This window comes from Culicoides brevitarsis, chromosome 1, assembly GCF_036172545.1.
Source record: "Culicoides brevitarsis isolate CSIRO-B50_1 chromosome 1, AGI_CSIRO_Cbre_v1, whole genome shotgun sequence".
In the NCBI taxonomy this organism is placed as follows: domain Eukaryota; kingdom Metazoa; phylum Arthropoda; class Insecta; order Diptera; family Ceratopogonidae; genus Culicoides; species Culicoides brevitarsis.
Window position 1 is genome coordinate 27,911,916 of NC_087085.1, and position 25,566 is coordinate 27,937,481.

At 26.5% G+C, this 25,566-nt stretch overlaps 1 protein-coding gene across 4 annotated transcripts in view; it reads left to right on the forward strand.

Annotated features, from left to right (window-relative positions):
- Positions 1-5,469: 5,469 nt before the first annotated feature.
- LOC134836900 (atrial natriuretic peptide receptor 1-like) overlaps positions 5,470-25,566 on the forward strand; it is a 50,777-nt gene continuing 30,680 nt past the window's right edge. Inside the window, exons 1-4 of one of the 4 annotated variants that reach the window (XM_063852176.1) lie at positions 5,470-6,057; positions 7,510-7,702; positions 7,916-8,099; positions 10,416-10,618. In XM_063852176.1, the coding sequence (XP_063708246.1) occupies positions 5,803-6,057; positions 7,510-7,702; positions 7,916-8,099; positions 10,416-10,618 (835 nt within the window). In that variant the 5' untranslated portion in view covers positions 5,470-5,802. Of the gene's footprint in view, positions 6,058-7,509; positions 7,703-7,915; positions 8,100-10,415; positions 10,619-17,761; positions 18,040-25,566 lie in introns of those variants that run through there. The other 3 variants (XM_063852175.1, XM_063852173.1, XM_063852174.1) reach the window with 3 other exon arrangements.

Genomic DNA, 25,566 nt, shown 5'->3' on the forward strand with positions numbered 1-25,566 from the left:
TACCTAACTACACATATCGCAAATATACTTATAGCTGAACAGATTTACTCGTCCTTTATCGCATCGTATAATAGCGAGAGGATTTATTATTATACAAAATCCCTTTTGTATCGTTATACGCCACTTGTGAACGTCTCGTCGTTGCAAAAGGAGAAGAAACGTTGAACAATGCCTTTTCATGCTGATTTATGTGGGTAATATCGCAACTTTAATCTTAAATTTAAGGTACTAGACTTCTTTTATTTTTTTGCTTTTTTAACTTATGACTTTTCATATTAGAAGTAATTTGTTAAAATAAGTAGATTTTTCTTTCATTTTGATCGATTTTGGGATTTTAAACATCATCATCTTTAATTCACTGTTTCATCTTTATAACCACTAAACAGGAAAATCTTGTAGCTTACATGTCACAATATCATGATGTATTGAAAAACCTTTTTTTCATGAAATATTTAGAAGACATAAGTGCTTTATATCATTTTTTGTGGATAAAATTGTAGATCATCAATTTTGAAGTTTTTCCTTTTAATATTTTATCAATCTATTTTTTTTACATATTTGAATGAATTTTAAATAATATTTTTAAATATTTAAAATTTTTTTGAAACTAATCTTTTCTTTAGGTTTGTTTAAAAAAAATAATAATTTCAGAAAAAAATTAAAATTTGAATTTACTAGCGTATTTGAATCAAATTTGAAAATAAATTTAGGTTAAAAAAATATTTTTTTTTATTTTGGAATTATTAAAATACCGGTCAAAAATTGACATTTTTTTTTTTTTTTTTTTAATAAATACGTAACTAAATAAATAGATAATAAATTTTGAAAAAATAAATTATTTTTTTTAAATTTTTACAAATAACAGGTAATAATTTTAATTAATTAATTTTATAATTAATAAATATTAATTTATAAAAATTTAAAAATTATTGGATTTTACTGATTTAAAAAAGTCTCATATTTTTTTTATTTTTTTTAAAATTTTTTATGATTTATTTTGACAAATTCAACACAAATTTGATCCAAATGCGTTAAAAAATGCTCGAAACCAAAAACAGTAAAGGGATTATTATAACGTGTAACCTGTCTGAAAATATAAGATTTTGTGGCATTTTTATATTCACAAGCGTGAGAAACAACATCACGCCAGAACAAGAGAAAAGGGAACCAAAACACGTCAAAAACTTTTCCTATGCATGTAACATTAAATTGAAGTGTTTTGTTATCCCAAAAGAATATCACATACCAACGCGAAAGGTTGCCGGGCTAAAAATGTGTTACAAATTGCTTTCATAGAAATAAAAAAAAGAGTTTTTTTTTGTTTTTTCGTAAAGGCACTTTTTTCTTTTAGCAGTAGCAGGTGTGACAAATTAAGCAAACATTAACGACTTCTCAGACTTTTTTCCAACTACCGAACAAAAAGTTTCTTTTGATGACACAAAAAATAAAACGTACATCGCTTCATTAAAGAAAGTTACAAAGAACTCTTTGACAGACAATTTTCTTCAATGTCATTTTATCATCAAGCCTTTAAAAAGAAGCAATTCGATCGATGTAACTAAGGTAATTTCACTGCAGAAAATTTATCAAGATATTTTTTCCGTTTACTCAAAAAATTTTCCATAGATAAACACATAAGCAGTCTGTCAAGCAAAATTTTCCAAAAAAAGAGATTTTGGCTGAACAGATTCGCGAAGATTAAACGGTTTTATGCGTCAATCAATAGACATCACATTGATCGATACTTTCGACGAGGAGTATAATGTCATGTTCAGAAAACACAAAATTTTCCGTGTAAAAGACCGAATTGATTGATGGTTGTGTCCTTTAATGGTTTTCTTCGTTATAATAATATAATATTAAGTAAATTATTGTTTTTCTCGGTCGCTCGTGCCGCAAATATGGGAGAAAATTTTAAATGACGGTCCCAGGAGAGTGACAGCGACACATCTTGAAAGAAAAATATGGATCAAACGTACATTAATCAACATCTTTCGTGAAATTATGTGAAGGACTTCATTAAAACTACGACAAGGTCACACACAACTCAAACCCAAAAGAAAACAACTTCAAGACAAATAACGAAATGATCGCCCTGAGACAATAAATGTCCAGTCAACTGTGGTTAATATTTGATTAATATTAGTGGGATATTATGGCACTTCATTCAATTACATTTGAACAAATGAAATGGACCCAAAACGATAAGAAAAGTTGCGAACTTCTTATCATTTAGTTCTTTTTTACCGCTTTTCGTTTTTTTTTTAAATGCGGTTTAATGGTTGTGATGTTGTCCGTCTATCCATTAGGATGTTTGAATTTGCCATTTGCTAATTCAACTTTAGTAAATATTTCATAAATACTTAAAGTAGAAAGTATTTAGTGATGGAAATTTGTAGAAAAATTGTTTGTAACTCCGGGAAAAACTTCCGAAAAGTTTAAAAAACATAAGATTTTTTTGGGAAAACCTTTAAAAACTTCGGAAAACCGTGAAAATTATTAATATTTCTAAAAAAGCTTAAATAATCTTAAAAATTTGTGACAAGCTGTTAAATAAATTAAAAACTCATAAAATGAATATTGGCGGAAAATTTTGAAACATTCATGGAAAATTTTAAAAAATTGGTGGAAAATTTTGGAAAATGCCAAAAAAATCTTAAAACTTAAAAATGTTTAAAACATTAAAATATTTATGAGAATCTTATAAAAAATTTGAAAATTTAAACTTAGTGAATACCTCTGGGAAAATAAAGGAAATTTGTGGAAAATCCTTTCGCAGTTTTTCAAAAATAATGAATTTTCCGAAAAAATTTAAAAATATCTAAAACCCCAATTCTCAAAATCTCTTGAAGTTGTTTAAATTTAAAAATATTAAAATTCGTGAAAGACTCGGAAAAACTTGTGAAAAGTTTGTGAAAAAATCGGAAAAATTTGTGAAAATCTTAGGAAAATTTATAAATATATGAAAGTTCTTTAAAGAAATTTAAAGTTCTTTAGAATAAAAATTTTCATATGAAACTTTTCATGAGTAGTGTGGGTACGTGGTTACTACCCACCACTGGGTCGTGGAATTTCTTTGAAGTTTTTTTTGAAAACTCGGAAAAATTGTGGAAAATTTCGAAAAAATTCCATCTTAATAAAATCCTTTTGAAATGCGATTAGGCTTTTCGCTTCCACGAATGCTTTTTAATCCGATTTTTTTTTATTCTTTGACGTTCACAAAAGAGGACACAAAGGATACTTTTCCGTCAAAATGTTTTATTACAACGAGCGATGACGAACAGGAAAAAAATGGGAATTCTTTTAAAAGATTAATTTTTTGCGGTGTCGTCCTACATCCACGAAGACCTAGACCTTTTTCTCCCTTGCATAAGATGACGAAGCCTGTTGTGCTTTATTTAATAAATGAACGGTATTATATCAGTGTCACATGAAATGGGAAAAATATAGTGTCGTGTTTGCTTTAAAAAGTAGACACACGTATGAGGCAGTAAAAATATCACAAACAAACAAACAAACGTGCTTTTGACACACGAGAGAAAAAAAAACGACGAAACAGATGGGAATTATTTAGTTTTACGATATTGCTTAGCTTTGGATTATATTTAGTGCTGTGTTGTGTTTTGTTGTGACATCCTGCGAGAATCCTCGTAATTGTAATACGAAGTAAGCCATGAATGAATGAAAAGGAAAAAAAATCATATCGTCGGATGGGAGTTGTTAGTTGTGTATAATTTATTTTGAAACGGAAATGGAATGAAAAATCCAATAAATTATTATTTTCTGGAAATTTCCCTTGTTAGTTTGTTGCTATGAATCACAACGATTTCCGTAAAGTCAAACGCACAATGGGAAACATTTGAAGTCATAACAATAAATGTGTTTAAGTGGATTTTCTTGCAGTCCTTGAAATTTTCATTTGGCACTTTTTGTCTCATTTTCAATCGTTATTATTCTCATAATTCTAGTTAAATTGCTGCCATTAAGTGTTTTATGTCAATTCTTGTTTACGCACGACTGAAGTAAATTCGATTTGATGATTTTTCAGTCATATTTTCCTTCACGTGTAATTTTGATGTGAGAAGATGTGAATATCAATAAGTTAAAAAGGTTTTTGCTTGTTGCCTAAGCAAACCTTTAATAAGGCAATTTTGTATGAAAAAACGTTACCGCAGTCACATGTCAACTTCCTTTTCCTGAAGAATACCTACATGAAATTAAATTGATTTTTTTAAACGGAAAAAAATAAATTGAACGGAAAGTTTTAATTTAATTTAATTAATTGAATTTTTACAGAAAAAAAACCACAATAAAGGTTTTGTTCATTGTTCACATTTTGTAAAAAAAAAAATAATTTTAATTTTAAATTAGAAATAAATTGTTCAAAGGGAGCTTTTAACAGAGCAGAAAAACTTTTGACATAATTAATTTTTTTTTAATTAATTTTAATTTTAAAATAATTAATTATATTTTTTAATTTTTGGAATTTAAATCATTTTTTAAAAAAATATTTTTAGTTTTTATTTAATTAATTATTTTTTTGTTTGAAGTTTTGAGCTTTTTTTACATACAAAAAAAAATTGAGAAAATCATTTTTTTTTGAGAATTTAACGAAAAAAAAATTATCATAATTTGATTTTTTTATAAATTCTCATATTGTACTTGACTGTCTTGATTACCACACAATATTTACTCATTTTTTGCGAAACAATAAATCTTGTTTATTTCAATTTCCTTTATAAATTTTCACACAAGAGAAAAAAAATTAAAGGAGGCGCCTTGCTTCTGCTTCCTTCAAATTTGTTTACATTTCAATATCACACGCTCACACGTTTCTACCAATAAAGCACGATGTAAAAAAATAAACAAATATCAACGTTTTTTGTGAGGTTTCGCATTATTCTTTTTTTAATAGTGTTTACTTTTTATTTTTCCATAATACTCGCTATATGATCTTTGCTATGGAAACATTTTTTAATTAACGCAGAATTGTTGACTTTTCCGATAATTTCATTATTCGAGAAAATAAATTTCCTTTAAAAACAATGCGGAACACCCACAACTTTAATTAAGGTCGAAATTTAGTCCCTCTTCACTTAGAGACGATCTTCTAAGGTAGTCAAGTGTCTCCTTTTATTTATGTCTGGCTCTTATTTATGTTCTCGATAAACAACGCGCGCGACCTTAATCTCTTAATTAAATATTAAATCTCTCTTCCGTTGCAGACTTACAACAACGACACCGGTGACCAGGTTTCCGACCACAAATAACATCGTACAAAAAAAGTTGAAAAATTTTTTCAAAACAAAATCCCAACAATAAATACCTAAAGTGGAGTAAGTACATTATTAAATGGTCATCATCTTGTGTCCGGAACAATTTAAAAAATAAAGTAAAAAGAAGACGAGAGAACATATAAAAAAATAATAATAAAACAATATAATCATCATCATTACTGCTACGAGAGTGTTAAAATGTGATTGTGCAGAATATAAAACTGTTTGTTGTACATCATCACTTTAAAAAAGTCTTTTAGAAAGAATAAATGTACAACAAGTCAAATAAAAATGAGAGACATCATAAAATTACATCATTGTGAAAAACTTTCTGTGTTCCTTCAACGTCGTCGTTTGCACAGCGAGTGATTAATTATACTCTTTTACCACACAATTTGTTGCTTTTCCTCGTTCTCCGTCGCGTTGTTGCTACATGTAAACATAGTGCGGTACAAAAAATTCCATTCAACTTGTGGTTGTAAAATGATATAAAACGAACTTTTCATTCAATAAAAAATCGCAAACGATGAAAAACGCAAAGAAACGCAATTTTGTATTTTTGCGCACATTTTTGATTTGTTCGTTAATGTTGCGCAGTTCCGCAGCGAACGGTAATATTGGCGGATGTCGACAACAATTGCAGCAAAATGAAAATGTTCAGGCATCGGCATGCGAAAGTATTTGTCGTCGTCGCAATGGAACGCAGGAAATGTCGTGTGAGCTAAGACTGTTGGTGATTTTGCCGAATCAGCCGGAGATTTTTGAAGCGTCGTTGACGAGGGTAAGTGTTGATAAATTATATGGAAATTTTATATTGCATTCTTTAAGTATTTAAAAAAATTAAATAATTCTTTCACTTTTTGCTACATTTTTGACCAGCATTGGACAAATGTTTAAAATTTTTATTAAAAAAACAATTAAAAATTTCATTTATTTTATAAGTAAATTGTATTTTTATCTACAAAAGTTGTATAAAATCAAAATATTTATGATTTTCGTATCGACCCAAACAAAGGACAAAAGCTTAGTCCGTTCTTATTGGCGAAAAAAAAATAAATATGAAATGGAATGAAATTCGGATGAAAAGCCTTAAAATCTTAATATTATGACTTTTAGGTATCTGCTTTATGACTCCGAATATTTAAAAAAATGATGAAAAAAAATTAGAAAATTTCATTATAATACGAAAAAATGTTTTTAGGGAGAAAAAGTAATGACAAAAATAAGCTTCCAGAAAAATCTTTGGCTTATGAAAACCAAAATATAGCAAAAAAAATCTGAGACCAGTACATGGAAACATGTGTGCTATCTAGCTCAAAGCTACTCAATATTCAATTCAATAGATACCACGAAAAAAACTTTGATTACAAAATCAGCATTAATTCCCATTGTCAATTTTAGCAGCGGTCTTTCATGGTTATTGAACATGTATGATACACTATGAAAAGAACCATACGAAATTTATCAAAAAATCAGCACCTAGTGTTCAATAACAGAATGTTTGTATGGTTTGCCTGTCCAGCACACAATTTTCTAGTTTTTTATGTTTTCCAGTGGTTGATGGCGTTTTATGTATTTTTCCCCGTGGGGTTTCAAGCATGTTATTAATGTTCAAGTATCGAGTTGATCATTACTTAACCAGATTATTTCGATGGACTGAAAGCCAAGTACATAAGTAACAAAGACTGATACCAAAGTTTGTCTCACCTTCAGATGAAATTAAGATTTGTTAAGAAATTTTTCCTCAGTTTTGCAACTACTTACTCGATTCACAAGATAATTTTCCATGGATTAATCCACGTTTGACCATCAGTTTTCTCTGAAATTTCAATCAAAAATACAAATTTTATAAGTATTAACTTATTTAAATATCTAAAATTGGTAAAGGTTAAATCTATTTAAAAATTTTTGGTAGCTTTAAATGATATAGTTACTAAGTACTTTTTTTGGTGAAGTCCGAGAAATCTCTTTTCATACGAAAAAGTGAAATATCTTATCAACCAATAAGATCAACCAATCATTATCAACCAATAGAAATCAATAAGGTTGATAAGATAATTCAATTTTTCGTTTAAATGATATAAAAAAACTTTTTTTTTTGGTAACTGATGAAATATTTTAGATTAATAAGTACATAGCAAATTTTTATAAATATTAGGAAACTTACCAATCGGTGTCCAATTTGAGATACTTTACTGTATTCAAATTCATTTATTTTTAAAATAATTTTTAGGTCATGCCCGTGTTAGATCTCGCCAAAACAGCAATAAAACAACAAGGATTGCTGCCGCCATATTTGGACATTAAATTTATTCCGCTCGATGATTGTTGTGATCCGAGTTTAGCCACAATTAGCGTCATGGATGGCTTGTATGGCGGCGATTGTGCACATGCGATACTGGGACCAGCATGCGATTACTCCACAGGTAATTAAAATTAAATGATTATCATGGCACGGCAGGCATCATAAAAGGAATGAAAAACGTGTTTAATCGGTCCATTTCCGCTAATGTCATAAATAACGATTTTTTTTTTTAAAAATCTCTAAAACGCAACTTGTCAGTTACAAACACCCACATGCCAGAAAATCTAAATTTATTCTAATTCGTTTTTCCACTGAAATTCTCTGTTATTTCCAGCATCTGTCAGTCGCATCGCAAAATTTCTGCATTTGCACGGTACACCGATCGTGACAACCGGAGGATATTCGTTTGATTTCGAGAAACCGAAACAAAGTTGTGCCGATGAATATTTCATGCTGACACGCGTTGGGCTCGTAAGCTATCTCACAATTGCTGACATGATGGTTAGCTGCATGTACAAGTAAGTAACAAAAGCAATTCATGCGGATGACTAATCCTCGAACAAACAAAAACACTAATTATTTGCGAAGAATTTTCTCACACATCAGATTAAATGCTTTAAACTCATTTGTTGTAACGTTAATTTGCATATCTGTCATTTCATTAGCAACGTACGGATCTGAAATTGTACACAGAGTAAATTGAGTGATTGTAAATTATTATTTTAATAGCTCACATTATTTGTCGTCAAACACATAAAGTTTACACAGCGGACGAGAGAGAGATACAGTTCGGTTCTGTAATAAATTTTTAGCCAATTATTAATCATATCGACACATGCAAAACTCGTGAGTTTGTCAAATGGGCTATTTGGGTGGGCCGATTTATTGACTTTATATTTTATTAATTAATTTCGTTTTGTTTAATTTTTGACATTTTATGAGAGGTTTATGATGAAAGGAAGAAAATTAGGGCACAGTTGTTGTTTATTTCAATTTTAAAATCAAAATTCATAAAAAAATTTTTTTATGAAACTTACCTAAAACTCTTATTTGTAGCAAAAAAATTACTTTAAAAATTTTAAATCTGAATATAAAGAATATTTTAAGAAACTTTTGAAGCAATTTTTGTTTTGAAATTCATATTTGAAGAATATATATTATAAAAGATTTTACATTAAGGTAAATGAACTTCAAGATTTTGTATGAAATCAATACTAATGGAGATTTATTAAATTTGCGTGCAATTCGTAAAAATTCAATAAAATTTCTAAAAATACTTCAAGTCATAAGGATTCTAAGTGATGAATCTCAATAACAAAAAAATAAACCTACTCAATACTCAATGTCATCCTTTAATGGATTTTAATATCTCGCGAATATCATCGACAGTTTTTGTCTGTATTAGATTGATAGCAGATGACACTTGAAAATTAGTCTGAACGCTTAATTGTTTGATAAATATTGAACGGTTATTATATTATTTACGTTTTTTTATTTTTAAATGAGATAATTGAAGTTACTAAGTACTAAGTACTTTTTTGGTGAAGTCCGAGAAATCTCATTTCATACGAAAAAGTGAATTATCTTATCAACCTTATTGATATGTCGAAAACTTTTTTCTGTTAATTTTTCGTGAGAAATCAATAAGGTTGATAAGATAATTCACTTTTTCGTATGAGATAATTGAAAACCAGATATTTAACTTATTTGATTATTAAAACTTTATTTTCGAATGATTAAAAACTTACCTGAAACTTGAACAATTTTCATAAATTTTCTTCATATGTAGAAATTGACAGTCTGAAAAGTAAAAATTATATCTTCATCGACCTAAAAAAATTAAAAAAAAATCAAGTTTGTTTTAATTTCAAAATTTAAAATTCGTTAACATATTTTTTTTGAAAAAATAATTTTTTTTTAAACTTTTTTTTCTAAAATTTTTTATTAAAAAAAAATTTTTTTAGAATTTTTTGTTTCATTAAAAAAAATTAATGTAAAATGAATTCAGAAAAAATTATATTTCATCAAAAATTTTCAACATTTTTTGTAACATATTAATTAGACTTCTAATATAATGTGAAACATTTTATTATTAAAATTGTAAATACTTGCCTTTTTCATATTTCTGCATGAAATTCTAAAGACCCTTCTAATGTCGTCAAATTAAAAAAAAATGCGGTGAAAATGTCTATATTACAATTTCTCATAAATTCTAGGGTGACTGAATTTTTAATATAGCAGAATACTGAGAAATTTGTTTATTTCATCGTAACACAAAATCATGTAAGCGACGCAAATATGACGCAAAATATCAGTGGCTGAAAACCTCGTTATGCGAACGATATCAATCCCAAAATTCATAAAATTCAACAATCACGAATGTCCTTTCGCTCGTTCATGTGAATTTTTTTAACAAGTCTGGACATTTTTTTGCATCATTTCACAAAAAAAAAAAATAAAAATTTCCATAGAAACGAGTGGAATGTGAAAAAGTTCCGTAGAATTTTATAATTAAGGAAGTTGATTACTTCATTCGGTTGTGTGAACTTTCTTTTATTACATTAACTTATTTGCGATATCGTGAGATATTTATTTACGTTTATAAACAAATTGTCGCAATTTGTTCTGCCTGACAATACAAATATTTATCTTGTTTGTTGCTGTGAGCTATTAAAAGTGTCAAGTTGTTAATGGATGAAAGAATGAAGCGCAAAAAAATAAACAACGAAGAAAGCGATGACAAATTGTGAAAAGTTTTTGAAAACAATATTTTCTTTCCATTATATCTGGAAATTACAACGTTTTCTTGTCTTTTTATCTCTCTTTCCTGGCAGCTACAAGTGGTCTCATGCGGTGTTCTTCTACGAGAAAGACGGCTATTTCAACGTGGCTGGCGAGAACGCGTGTCACTTGCAGATGCAGGCGATTGCCGAAGTTTATCGCAAAAGCAACATGACATTCACGTCGTTCCAGACGAACAAGCAAGCCTTCAACATGACCGATAACTTGCGCCGCGAAGTGGGACTGGATCATGCAAGTAAGTAGGATTACATTTTGATTTTGATGACAATAACGAACAAAATGATAACAAATTGTAATTCAAATCATTCGTCACATTGTAATGCAATTGATTTGAATAATTCACGTGGATTGTCTTTGACACGAATTTCCCAATAGTCGTGCATTTGCGATGCATGATGTGAATTTTGAAAATGGAAATTATTTATCGTCCCACAAAATTGAATAATTCATCAACTGACTGTTTTTCGGGTTTTGCGTGTTTGTCTGAAATTTTAGAAGGATAAAATCCCAAATGAGAGGAAAAAACAGGATTTTTGTTGATTTCACGTCAAGCCTCCTAATGTAATAAATCTCTGTACTTTGTACATGTTGGGTGTGATCATGATGTCCAACGATGATTGAAAGACGAAACAAATGGCATTAACGATGCTGATTCCGTTCGGTAGGCGCACCACATGAATCACTGTTCTCCTCATCTATTCATATTCAATTTACGACGACATACGCATGACAATATAAATGAGTTGAACGACGAAGACGAATTACAAATACACGACAACACCTTGTAAAACAATGCAAAAATGTAAAGTCGAAATTGGGTAAGCCAAAAATAGATTTTCCTTGTTGATAAATATCGTACGTTTTTAGAATAAATTAATTGAGCGAACGAAAAATTACGAAATAGTTGCATTGAGTGGCGTTTGTCCTCAAATCGAGCAAAAACAAAATTCTAGAAAAAGTTGTCGTTTGACCAAGGATGGAATCGCATTTTGATTTTGTTAAGCACTTGATTTTTTTTTAACCACGTGATTAATTTAATATTTTTTTAACTACGAAGTCTATTTAATTTTTTTTTTCATTTTTATTTAATTTTTTTGAACCACGTGGTTTATTTAATTTTTTAAGTGGATTTTGTAAATTTTTTTAGCCATGTGGATGATTTAATTTTTTAGACCACGTAGTATGATAATTTTTAAAACTTAATAAATTAAAATTGATTTTTTACTTAACCTGACTTACCTTTTAAACCACTTGAGCTGATGTGATGGGTCCTGAACAACTGCGATCTGGGTACTGTAGTATCACAAATAATTACCTACACCGTATCGACGAGGAAATAGAGGACAAATGCGATCTATTCATGATATCCCACACTTCTTTTGATGTCCATGCTATCCCACGGATTTAACAGTCGGCGACCTATAGCTAAATCCCTTAGAAATAGCTGAATTCCTGGAACTTGAAACCGAAGAGTCGTCAAACTGATTACCGCTACAACAACAACATGTGATGAGTCCCTGAATATTTTTTTTTATTACCGCATTTTTTCTTCGAAATGCGGTAAATACCGAGTAAACAACCATTCGCCTCCACACAGAAACAAATTAAAGCTTTATTTGCATACATCGTTTATGCGATAATTGCCATCCATTGAACTCTCTCCATTTAATTACACTTAATCCACAATTTATTGGTTCGATATTTGCCTGAGATTGCTCACAAACACACACAAAAAACTCACATATTAATTGCTTGAATTATCATGTTTGCCAAGTGTGTCGACATGTTTTTTAATTACATCAAATTAAAAATGAATATTGAGTAGAATGCATTGTTGCATTCATTTACTCGCCAATTGTCAAATCGTTGATTGTTGGTGAAATTGATTGATTTTCATTTAAAAAACTTTTTTTCCGCTGTTTCAAATCGAAAGTGTAAAAAATGATTTTTTAATAAATGTCAAAATTTATTGCGAAATTTTTTTTCGCACATGGCATGGTATGGATCAACAAAAGCATAAAAAAAATTCTCATAAGTTTTGTGAAATTGTGAAAAAAATCTCATTATTATAAATATCAGAAATGTGAATTCATTTGAAAAATTGCAGCTGTCCGTGTCGGAACATTTATAATCATATTGTCTTTGTCGGGCTATCTATCTCCTTCTCTCCATGGATTGCAAGGGAAAAAAAAGTTGTAGATAAAAATATTTTTTCTCTGGTTTTTTACTTCATCGAGCACAGAAACATGCACTCGAACGCATTTCTTATCGCGACGCGGAACACTCTCAACTACGTCTCATCACATAAAATAGTACCGAGAACACATCAAATCAAGGTCACGAACGCTAGAAACTCTCATTTATTTTTATTTTCTTATAATTAGTCTTCGTCTATTAGTAATCTCGAAAAAAATAATTTTATTGGAATAAATGGACATGTGACGTCGCACCTACGACGAGTTGTTTTGAATGGATCGAAAAAGCTATAAATAGAATTTCGTTCCATTCTCATCTTTGAAAACTAAAATAGATTTAGTGCAAAAAAAAAAATCATGAAAAGTAGGTGAACTGAACCGAATAACAATTACTGACATCTGACCGTGAAACCTTCATCTCTAGTAAATAAAGGCAGAGACTGCCGAAATCTAAATTGATATTTTACGACAAGTTTTAATTAAATTAATTTTCGCATTTACATCCATTTACTATGAAGGGGCACGTGCGCATTCTCTTGATGTGAGAAAAATATCTGTTCATGATGCATCAAAGCAGATTGTTTGGATTGAAAATAAAACCGCAGATTTGGGATTCACAGATAAATTATTGGTTTGTTTGATTGAGGAATTCAAATAAATAACAAATAATGCAATTTTACACCACAAATTAAATTTTCATCGGATTTTGGTGAAAATTAGGGAAATTAATCAAAATTTCTGAAATATGTAGCATTTGCTTTTATATCGTTATCAACACTTGTTGGATGGATTTTACAATTTTGCTACATCATGATATCAGCTTAATTTTGTTAACAATCAAGATTAAGATTGTATAAGTTGAAATTAAGTAATTAAGTTCTCCTAAAATTTAACGAACAAGAAAATTGAGTGAGTATTTTGATATAGTTTGATGTAACTCGAGAACAAAATTTTTGTCTTTAGCTTTATTTATAGTGTGACACGATAAATAACTTAAAATGACAGGATTGACGATTTTTTACATCTCTTTTAAAACTTTTTTATTTTTTTTAAATTTTCTTTTGAATAATATTACCGTAATGTAGATAATTCTTATGGAAAAAAATAATACGTTCTATTAACGAAAATAGGTTTTAAAATTCGTTCTATTAACATTTTTACGTAAAACTTTTGAATTTTTAACGAAATTTTGCAATTTTTCTATATTTTTAACAAAAATTTTGAGAATGAATTATTATTATGAACTTTTGTTAATTTATTTTTTGATTTTATGAAAAATAATTTAAAATTTGTCTAAAAAATTGCTAAAAAAAATACAAAAATTAATGGAAAAATATTGTTCTATTAACTTCAAAATTGATGTTCCATTAATTATTAGCAATTTTTAAATTTGTAACGGTTTTTTTCCATGAGAATTATCTACATTACGGTAATTACAATACAATACAATAATGTTTTATTCTCTCGATTTAATTTACATGAGATGACTATACTTAAGTTACATACATAATTTTATAAACTTTTAAAGGGACTCTACAAAAGCACAAATTTTAACAATAAAGTATATCACAATAAATAGAATACTTAAAACTAATATCACAGCAGAATAATATTAATTAATTTTTTTTACTTTTTACTAATAAATTTTGAAACAAATTATTTTTTAAATTTTTTTTTTAATTTAAATTTGTAAGAAATTCAATCAAATTAATGTAAACCAGCTTAATACCGTATTTTTTCTTCGAAATGCGGTAAAATACAATCCAAAAAATACAAAAAATCAAAAATTCATGTAAAAGAATATTCAATCGAATTTATGCAACAAGCTTTAAAGAAATCATTAAAAATAAAAAATCGATAAAAAAATATAAAGCATAAGACATTTTTAAATTGTTTCTTTTGTAACTTTGTATCATTCATCCGTAGTTAATAGATTTCTCTTTTCATTGATTCAACCTTTTTGTTTTATTTTTTTATTCCATTGAATAACGACAAGAACTCTCTTAGGATAAAAAGGAGCTTTTAACTGAAATAGTCAATATCCTTTAGCCGATTTGAAAGAATTGATTGCATTCAATCATCGAAAAATTGAAAACTACTTTTTTTGTACAATTTAACTGAGAACGATTTCTCTTTAAAATCTGGACATAGCAAAATTGTAAATCGCATCAAAATCTCACAACATTGAGCTCATAAGCTTATAACACATTTTTTTGTTTCCTTTTAATCAAAACTTCTTCTCTCTTTCATTACCTCTTTTTTCATTTCCTGATCCGGATAGAGGAAAAAAAAATACATTGCAATGAATCCCATCTCAAAAGCAACCCTTAATTAATTTGAACAAAAAATGTACTCAACTACGTCAAGAGCTCTCCATTATTTATAACTTTTCAAAAGATTAGGCAATTAACGAGCCTAAAAAGTTCAGACAAAAAGTGTGGGTTTTTAGAAATTTGTCTTTAAAAAATCATGAAGTGAAAATCATCAACTTTTGTGTTTCTTTGAGCGTGATACGAATCTTTCAAGGAAACAATATAAATGAACTCAAAATAGAATTCTCTGACATTTTGATAAAATCGTAAACAACAAAAACTTTCCATTACTTTTTCGTATTACGTCTTTGTCCGTGCAACAGGTTGTTGTTTGTTGATGTTATATTGATGAATCTTAATCTGCATCGAAAATCTAGACAAGTTGTCGATTTCGATTAGAAACACACATTTACTAGAAGCTGAACCCACATCGCTATTTTTAGTTTGAAACAGAAGTTTTGACAGTTGTTTGTACATTTGCGTGTCTGACCTTTTGGCATGAATTTTGATTATTATTTGAATACAATCTATAATTTTTCTTGAGAACGGTTTTCTTGCTACTGAAATATTCGCAAGCAGCAGTAAAACAAGACATGTGACTAGCTGCTACTTGTCATAAAATGCTAATACGACACCTAATTTGCTTTTAAACATAAAATAGAATGTCTCTCTGTGTCTGGTTAAATATTCTAAATAAATAAATAAACAAATAGAAAAGCAATTTGAATGAAGCTGGCTTGTCGTAGAAACCGACCAAGCACGCCGCCTACTCTTCTTGATTTTTTTCTGCATAATAATAATTATATTAGTTAGCTTAAAGCGTTCGTTTGTTCGTCGTTTGCAAGCTTATCGAACGACATTTAATTTTTTTTGCTCACTCGTTATTTTATATACAAACAAATGTAAACTATGACAAACAAACACTATACCTATCTATAGCGAGACAAAGTGCATGTAATTCAATACAAAGGGAACTTTGTTATTCACAAAAAAAAGTATAATGAATGACGCAAAGATTTTGCTTTTTTTTTAATGTATTACAAACGACACCTTTGATAAAATCTTTCTTTGTGCTGATTTTGGGATCTCATCTGTAAAAAAAAAGTCCTTAAAGTATTTAATGGGATCGTCTTGTATTCTTAGAAAAAAATCTCTTTGTGAAAAATAAAATGTATTGATGTGAAACCAAAGTTTCCATTGATAATTTTTTCTAATGCATTTTTAAAATTATTAAAAAAAATTTTTTTTTTGGTTTGAAAGTCTGTCTGTGGATTTTTTAATTATTTTTTTTTTGCAAATAAAATAATTTTTTAAATTTTATAAATTTTTAATTAAATTTTTGATTTTTTTAAATTAAAAAATATCAACCATTAAATTGAAAAAAAAAATCGAGACTCAATAAAAGCTTTGAGAAAAACTATGAAAATTTTTTAATAGCATAAATTCACACCGGAACTATGCCTTTTGCAAAATAAATATAAAAAATATACCTTAGTATGCAATGAATTTTACATTTTTTGAGAAATTTTCCATAAATTTTTCATTAAAATTCATACTTTTTTTTTCAAAACAAAAAATTTGAGTTATTTCGCTACAAAATTTTTATGGATCTGAGTTTTTATTTCTGATTAGATATTTTCATGATGTAATTTTTTAATTAACGAAAAAAAAATCCTGTACGAAATGTTTGAAATTTTCATTCATATTCAATTTCTTGAAATTTTCAAAATTATAAAATGAAAATTTTAAAATATTAAGTTTTTGAAAATTGTAAATTTATTTTTTTTTCAACTTCAAAGTTTCTAAAAAATTTTAAAAAAATTAAAGTGTTTTTCTTAGAATTTTAAAAATTTAAAATTTAGGAATATTGTTTTTTTATTAAATTAAAATAAATTAAAGCTTCAAAGTATTTTTAGCTTTCAAGGTTTCAAAGTAAAAACTTTTTTTAAAAATTTAAAAATTTAGGAAAATAAAAAAAAATTTAATTTTTTTAAAAAATTTTTTTTTTTTAAGTAAAATTAATTTTTTGTAAAAAAAGTTTAAATTTTTTTTTTTTAATTTATTTTTATCTCAAATTTTGGACATTTATTTAAAAAATTTTTTTTCAAAAATTAAAATTAAAAAAAAATTAAAAGCTTAATTTTCAAAGTTAAAACCTATAAAAAAAATTTAAAAGCCCCGAGAGATCATAAATAAAACACTTAAAACATTTTCCATTAAACTACAAATAAATGCGACAATGTCCCCAGTGACGATAACACGACATCAACTCTCATCACCTTGATTCATTTCTTTGTATTGAACGTCAAACTTATTTCCACACATTTCAAGTGTATCCGCTCTCTTTAACGAGTATTCGATTTCGCAATAAGCTCGTTTGATTGTGTGTGCCACCACAATTCTACTAACAAAAAAATATTTATGAATGAATAAAATTCTCACCGATCCGGTGTTAAATTGCTCAAGGATAATTTGTCAAAAAAAAAAAAAAAAAAAACAACCGAATTTTCGGGCATTATCTATGTGTGAGCGACAGATAAATGTAATGAGCGCGTAGTATTTTTCATTATTTTTAAGTACAATTTTCACGTTCGCACCAACAACAACTTGGATCGTATCCAAATGCATATTGTGTGGACTCGCGCAGCGACGACAACGAGCACTAGCTACACACACCATTGATACTTTTTTGCGCTACTCTCTATTCTACTACGAGACAGTACGACGGGATAGTGTGTTTATGGCACAAAGTCGTTGTTTAGTATTCGGTTGTATTTTGTCGAGAACGGATCAAATATCAGTTCTACTGCTCCTTACAAAAATAAATGAAATATTTTCGGCTCGTGTTTAATAATATTATTTTATTCGAAATTTAATACCTTTTTAATAAAAATATTTATTGACAAACAAAAAAAATAAATACTAAAAAAAAATAAATAAAATAAAAATATTAAAAAAATAGTAAAAAAAAAATATTTAAAAAAATAAAAAAAAAATAAATTTTAATAATAAATAAAATTAAGTGATGAATTAAATATAATATTTCACTATCACAAATGTTTATTATTATGTGTAATAAATTACAATTTTCGTAACGTCGCAAAATGTAAATTGAATCCTGATCGTCTTTTGTGCACAAATCACGTATTGTATATTCTTCTTCTTCGTCGTCGTTGTCGTCGTCTATTTCTTCATCAACAACTCAGACAAATAAATCTCAAAATTTGCATAAGCCCGTTATTCAGTGTTAGTTTCTTAAAAAATTCTTGACACCTGTACTTAATTCTTGTTATTTTGTGAACTTTCAAGACAAAAAAAAAATAATAAAAATTAAATGTGAATCAAATTAAGTGCTCGCTGTCTCGAAACAAAGCTTTTCAAAACAAATTTCTGCATATAAAATTCTCTCCTAATAGATGAGAGCAAACTCGAAAGATAATGTCGTGAAATTAATTACAAATGTGTCATGCACAAAGAAAATGTCCCAAATGAATAATAAATGCAAAAATATCACAGTGATGCTTTTTCATGGATAATTTAAAAAAATAAATGTCAAATATTGAAATGATTATCAAAAAAAAAAAATTTTTTTTGGGAAATTTAATCTTTTTAAAAGTGTAAAAAAAAATTAATCATCAAAAAATCCGATAAAAATCAGGAAATTAATTTTTCCATTAATCCATTAATTTAAATAATCCATTACAAAAAAATTCAAATAATAGTAAAAAAAATAAAAGTAAAATGTAAATTCTATCAGTAAATGAATGATTAATACTCACACACGCGAGTGCTGTTACAATAATATAAATAAATGAAGTTGAAGTATTTTTATACCCACACAGCAAAAGAACGAACGAACGAACGATTGAAAAAAAAACATGAAATAATCTCAACAACATATTGCTTGCAATAAAAATTTTATCGCGATTCAAATGTTTACATTTCAAATGTGAATGGTGGTGTGTCTGCAGCTCAGCAGCCGGTTCACATTTTTTGTTCCTTTTCAAATGAAAATATTAATAATTGTTGATGATGATGATGATGATGAACTTGTCGATGAATATTTTTTTTTTTTATGGAAAAGAATTTTTTTATTATTTTTTTTAATGAAGTGTGGTGTGATGCCCTGCTGTCGGTTTTTTTTTATTAATGTTTTTTTGTCGTCACATGATTTTTTTTTTGAATGTAGAACAAAGCGTTTTCCGATTCATGGTTTGATTCACGCGCGGACATTGTGGCTTTCATTGTTTTTGTTAATCCTGTGGGCTATCGTCATGCAATGCGAAAAACAATAAAAAAAAATACAAAACAAAAAAAAAAATGGGAAGCTGCAAAGATTAAAAAAATGTTGTGACTAAAATAATTTTAAGCGTGTTTTTATTTTTGGAATTTTTTAATTAAAAAATTTTAAATTAATTAAAAAAATTAAAAATAATTTATTTTTATTAATTTAATGTTTAAATTTATTTGAAATTAATTATTAAAATTTTTAATTCGAATTTTATTGAATTATTTTTCTTTAAAATTAAAACAGAATTTTCTTTAATTAATAAAAAAATTATTATATTTTTCGATTTACTTTTCAATTTTTTATGTATCTCTCAGAAAGTTTTATTTTATTTTAATTTTTTTGATTTTATTTTTTTAATTTCATTAATTTAATTTAAAAAAAAATAAATTAAGTTTTAAAATAAAGTTTGAATTTAAAATTAATGTTTAAAAAATTTAAATTTTTTTTTTTAATATTTTTTTTATTCAATAATTAATTTTTTTAAATTATTTTTTAATAAGAATAAAATTTAATGATAATTTCCAAATTGAAGATTATTTTTATTTTATGGATTTTTTTCATTAAAAATATTTTTTTTTTCGTTTATTTCAAAGAATTATTTCAAAATTTTAATTTTTTTAATTATATATTTAAAAAAATTTTCAAAAATATTTATTTTTTAATTTTCGATAAAATTTAATTAAAAAAATTTTTATTTAAAATAAAATTTAATGAAATTTCCAAATTAACGTTTATTTTTTTTTCAAATATTTTTTTTCGTTTATTCAATATTTTTTTTGTTTTAATTTTAATTTCTTTTATACGAATAAAATCTACTGATAATTTCCAAATTGAAAATTATTTTTATTTTATGATTTTTTTTAAATTAAATAAATTTTTTTTTCGTTTATTTCAAAGAATTTTTTCAAAATTTTAATTTTTTAACTTTTGTAAAAAAATAATTTGGATTATTTTTTCTTAATTTTTTTTAAATTTTTGAAAATATTTCATAAAATTAATTATTTTTTTAAAAATATTTTAATAGACCTAGACTCAAGAAAAAAATAAAAATTTTCTCACAAAAATCAACAAAACATAAAAATTATCATCATAAAACCAGCAGATATTTATTGTTGCTGGTGGTTAACTTTTTGTTGTTATTATGTTAAAAAATATACTCTCCGTCAACTACAAAGCAACTTCGTGATACGCTTATTTTCGGTTGAGTGATACGATGAGTTGATATAATTATCTCTTCGTCGATTTCTCATTCAATTTTAGAAAATTTTCTCATGTCTGCCAAGCAAGTTGTATGTTCCTTTTGATGTCAAAGGTGTCGTATTTGACTAAGAAATTTTCGTGTTTCGAATTTTATGTAAATCAAACACATCTTTTTGATCGTGTCGAGTATCAATATTTGTATCGTGGCACATGTGAGAGATGCAAATAATGAAATTGTCTGTCAATTTTACTGCCAACCCTCGTAAAAGGGATTTTCAAAGAAATTTAAAGTCTGTTTCACAAGAAATATCAAATCCCGATGCTGACATGCGGCAAACATCACCGGAGTCAAGTGCATTCCAAAAAAAGTGACAATGACATGTTAATGAAACACTTTTTCAATGTGCAATGTCACTGTTGGTTACGATTTATTCACTCATTTTTGCCTCCTCGCACGCAGTCATAAATCAACGTTTACGCGCGGTTGTCACGCCAGGCACGCTGCTGTCTCTCCGTATTACTCTCATTTTTTCTCATAAATCTCTTTCACTTTTTCCTACAACAATAATAATTATTATTTATCGGTTCTGTCATTATTTGCCGCACACACACACGAATACATGTGTCTCTTTTTTTGGGCGCTCTTCCTCCGACAAAACCCGTTAAACATCGCATAATTTATGGCGCTCGCAGAATAAATCAATTAAAAAAATCGCGTACGCCTTGTTTGCACTATTAAATCACAGCTGTTCCGTGTACGCGACGCACGAATGTAAAATTTATTTAAAGCCAGAATGTGTTGCGGCAGAATTATTATATTATTTCATAAAACAAATATTTCATGTTTATGTGATGTTTGCGGTTTGTGTTCGTTGTTTTTCCACGGCAAATTGATAACGCATTTAATGAAAAAATAACTCGATCATCGGCGTGGCCGGATGACTCGTATTTATGGCTTGAAAACAATTTTAACTCAATAAACAACGTTTTTTCGCACGGGAACGGTAAGTGCGGAGGATGTTGTGAAGAGTAACCTTAGTTATAAGTTGTAAACAAAGGTGACGTCACTAGAGCTTAATGAGAATGTTTCTACGGTAATCTGTTATAAATTAAGAAAATGTTTTGTTTTGTGCGATAATCAGTACAGTGCGACAAAGTATGATTGAATCATTTTTTGTTTATCGATTTTTGAAGAATTTTACTGATAAAGGCTAATAAAATAATAAAAAATATCAAAACATAAAAAGATAAAGTTTTGATTGGGTCGATTTAATTAACTTGATTTAATCAATTATTTAATTTTTTTTATAAAAAAATTAATAAAAAAAAAAATAAAGTTAAACCGCATTAATCAAACATCTTTGCTTTTCGTACTCCTTATTTTCATAACTTTTAAAATTCCAAAATTTTTAAACTTTTAATTTTTTTAATTTTTTGGTCTAAAAAATTTATTTTTATTTTTAAAATATTCAATAATTTTTAATTTTAAGATTCATACCTTCAAATTTTGTAACGAAATAACTCATATTTTGCTTTAAGATTATTTTTGGATTTTTTTAAAGCCTGACAACGATTACGACCAAAAAAATTAGAACGTTTAATGTAAAATTTAAATAATCTCTCAAATATTGCCTCATTTTCTACTTTATTTATTTTATGAATTTCGTTGATTAAAAAAAATTAATTAATTAACTTAATTAATTAAAAAAAATTAATTAATTAAAATAAATAAATAAAAATATAAATATTTTTGAATTTTTTAATTGTAACTTTTTAACATTTTTAAACGTTAAACGTTGATTCTTAATATTTATTTAATTTTAATTTAAATTATTTCCAAATTTGAACTCAAAAGTGAAGAAAAATCAAACAAAATCTTACCATATAAACATTTTTGAAAAAAATTAATTTAGGTCACGTGACTTAAATTTTTTTTTACATTTCAATTGAAAACGTCTGATTAAAGCCAATTTCTTTTGTTTTTTGTATGATTTTAACATAAACAGTAATTTTTCAATTAAAAAATTCAAAAAAATGTTAAGTTATTATTTAAGTTTTAATTTTTCCCCCTAAACTTTTTCGAAAAAATCGGAGGGGGGGCGACAAAAAATAATTATTCGGATATATTAAATTTATTCGCCTAAAATATTTTATATATTTTTTTCTTTTGATGAAAAATATTTTAAGTTTAATAAAATTATAATAAAATTAAATTAAATGAAAATTAAAAATTTAATTACATTATCGATTTTAAAAAAATTCAAATATTACAAAAAAATAATTTCATATCCCTAAATTGAAAAAAAAAAAATTAATTGCTCTGAATAACAATCAATTTATGCAAGCCGCATAATTTGCAATTTCTATTATTATTTTTTTTCCTTTTAAGCAAAAAACTAATTTTTCGAATTCAAATTCCAATCCATCTTTTTCCCTTTTGTTGCATTGTGAAGAAAAATAATCATTATTTAACTGATGTAATTTGTTCCATTAGTTACATTTAACAAACGATGAGAAAATTACACACACAATCCATTAAATGGATAATAATTAAAAGGAATGAATTAAAGTTTGCACAATTTAAACGTAGTTATGTTAAGGATATCTCTTTACGGAGAATTAAGTAACAAATTTCATTAGGAAGGCATGATTTCACCAAAAATCACAGAAAAGGGTAAAGTGTTGGAAAACCATAAAATAATAAAATTTACAAGTTATTCCTTGCTATTTCAATCCTTTTAATTTTAAACTTACAAGTTACACCCAGCAATTAGTCACATTCGAATTTTTTTGCTTTTCAACAGGTTTAAAAGCTGAGTGCCCAGAAACTTTGTCTTTTGTTTTCTGATTCGATCGAAGAATGATGTTAAAGCAAAAATTTGTTCTTTTTTGGGAAAAACCAAAGCACTCAACTTAATCAATTGATTGTGACGACAAAACGGATGAATATAAAAGTAAATTTGTGGATTAACTAAACTTTTCAATTATCTTGCTCTGTCGGCTTGATTCGATTCGTTCGTTGTTTTAGACAAAATTTGGTGAATTTTCCCAGAAAAAATAAAAGATTTTGCTGCGAAAAGCAAAAAAAGAATAAAATGTAATAAAAATCTACTGAACCGTTGAATATTTTGTCTTATAACATCCTCAAGCAGTGAAAAAACCTCTTTTTAATGGAATTTATCCTCGCAATATTTCGCTTCCACGAATCATAAGTGACTACGTGCGTGTGGGATTCCATTACGAATCGCCAATTTCTATAAATAGAGCTGTAAACTTTATCATTTTAAAATAAAAATAAAGTTTATCGAACATGTTCCACATGGCATTCGGAAATATCTTCGTGCATCGCACGTTCAACGTAATGAAAAAAAATCAACTTTTATCAAAGCTGTTAATGAAGGTCTCTTGTTTGTGTTCCGTTTGCACCAAAGACACACGCCATAAACTTTTTTTTTTTGAAATGCAAAATATAATTAATATTCTTGAGAGGCACTCCACTTCAAGTCGTCTTCGTCAAGTGTATTAACACAATTTTAATTCATAATATTTTTTTTTCAAAGTATTAAATAAATAATATTAAATGTTAGTCAAGTTCAAGGTTGGGTTTGTCGGCGACTTTTTTGTTTGTCTATTATTTGTGTGTTGGTCAGTCACAATAATAAAATTAAATTAACACATCATTTGAGGCAACGAACCATAACAATTAAGTCACTGGATTTTGATTACAACTGATGAGAAGTGTAGGTAGTGTGAAAAATTTCAAATATTTGACACATATCTGCAAAAAAATTTCTTGACCGACGTGACGAAACCACATTGAGTTTTATGATTATTGTGGTTGGAAGAATAAAACTTAACATTCGTGGTTTAGTGGTTCAGCTATTTGAAACATTTTTTTCCTTAATTTAATTTTTTAATTATAAAAATTAAATTAAATTATTAATTTCTAAAAATAAAATTTTAAATTTAATGAAATATTAATTTAAAAATAATTTTAAAAATTAATAATTAAATTTAAATTAAATTACTTATTTAAATTATTTAATTTTTAATATTATTTAAATTTTTATTTTTATTATTATTTATTTTTTATTTTTATTTATTTTTATATTTTTTTAAAATATTTTTTCTTTTATTTAAAAACTTTATACTTTTTTTAATTCAAAATAATTTTTAATAAAAGTCTAATAAAAGTTTTAAAAAATAAGTTGGATAGATTTATTTAAAAAAATAATCCTTAAGGCAAATAAATTTAATATTTTCATTTTTAGAGGATTTTCATGAGGGGGGGGGGAATAAAAAAATAAATATTTTTGAATTTTTATATTGTAATTTTTTAACATTTATTTATTTATTCTTAACATTTATTTAATTTTAATTTAAATTATTTCCAAATTTGAACTCAAAAGTGAAGAAAAATCAAACAAAGTCTCACAAAATAAAAATTTTTGAAAAAAATTAATTTAGGTCACGTGACTTAAAATTTTTTTTTTCTACATTTCAATAGGAAACGTCTTTTTAAAGCTAATTTCTTTTGTTTTTTTGTATGATTTTAACGTAAACAGTAATGCTCAATTAAAAAATTCCAAAAAATGTCAAAAATATTTAAATTTTTAATTTAATTTTTATTTTTCCCCCTAAATTTTTTCTACAAAATTGTAGGGGGGGTGACAAAAAATGGATATATTAAATTTATTCGTCTAACTTACATTTTATTAATAGACCATTAAAATTTAGTTAAAAATTGATTTTTTTTCTAAATTTTAAATTATTAAAAAAGATATTTTATAAATTTTCCCATATTAATAAATATTTTTTTAAAAATTTTCTTAATTTAATGAAAATGTTTCAAAAAAGTTCTTTAATTTAATGAAAATTTATTCGTAGTTTAACGAGAATTTTATTCCAAAAACTTTTTTTATTTAATTTTGGGTTAATTTGTTATAATTTCCAGTAAATTACTGGTTAGAGAACATGATTTTTAGCTTTCAATAACGATATAAATAGAAAATCTAAATGGATTTGAAATGTTCGGATGTCTATTACCAAAAAAATGTCAATCTCCATCATTTATTTATCAATTAATTTAAATGGCACAGATGGAAGATGAATAATAATTAATTAAACAATGCCTTGCAGCACTTTTTAAAATTTTACGAAAAGAGTAAGAAATGCAATTAAACTA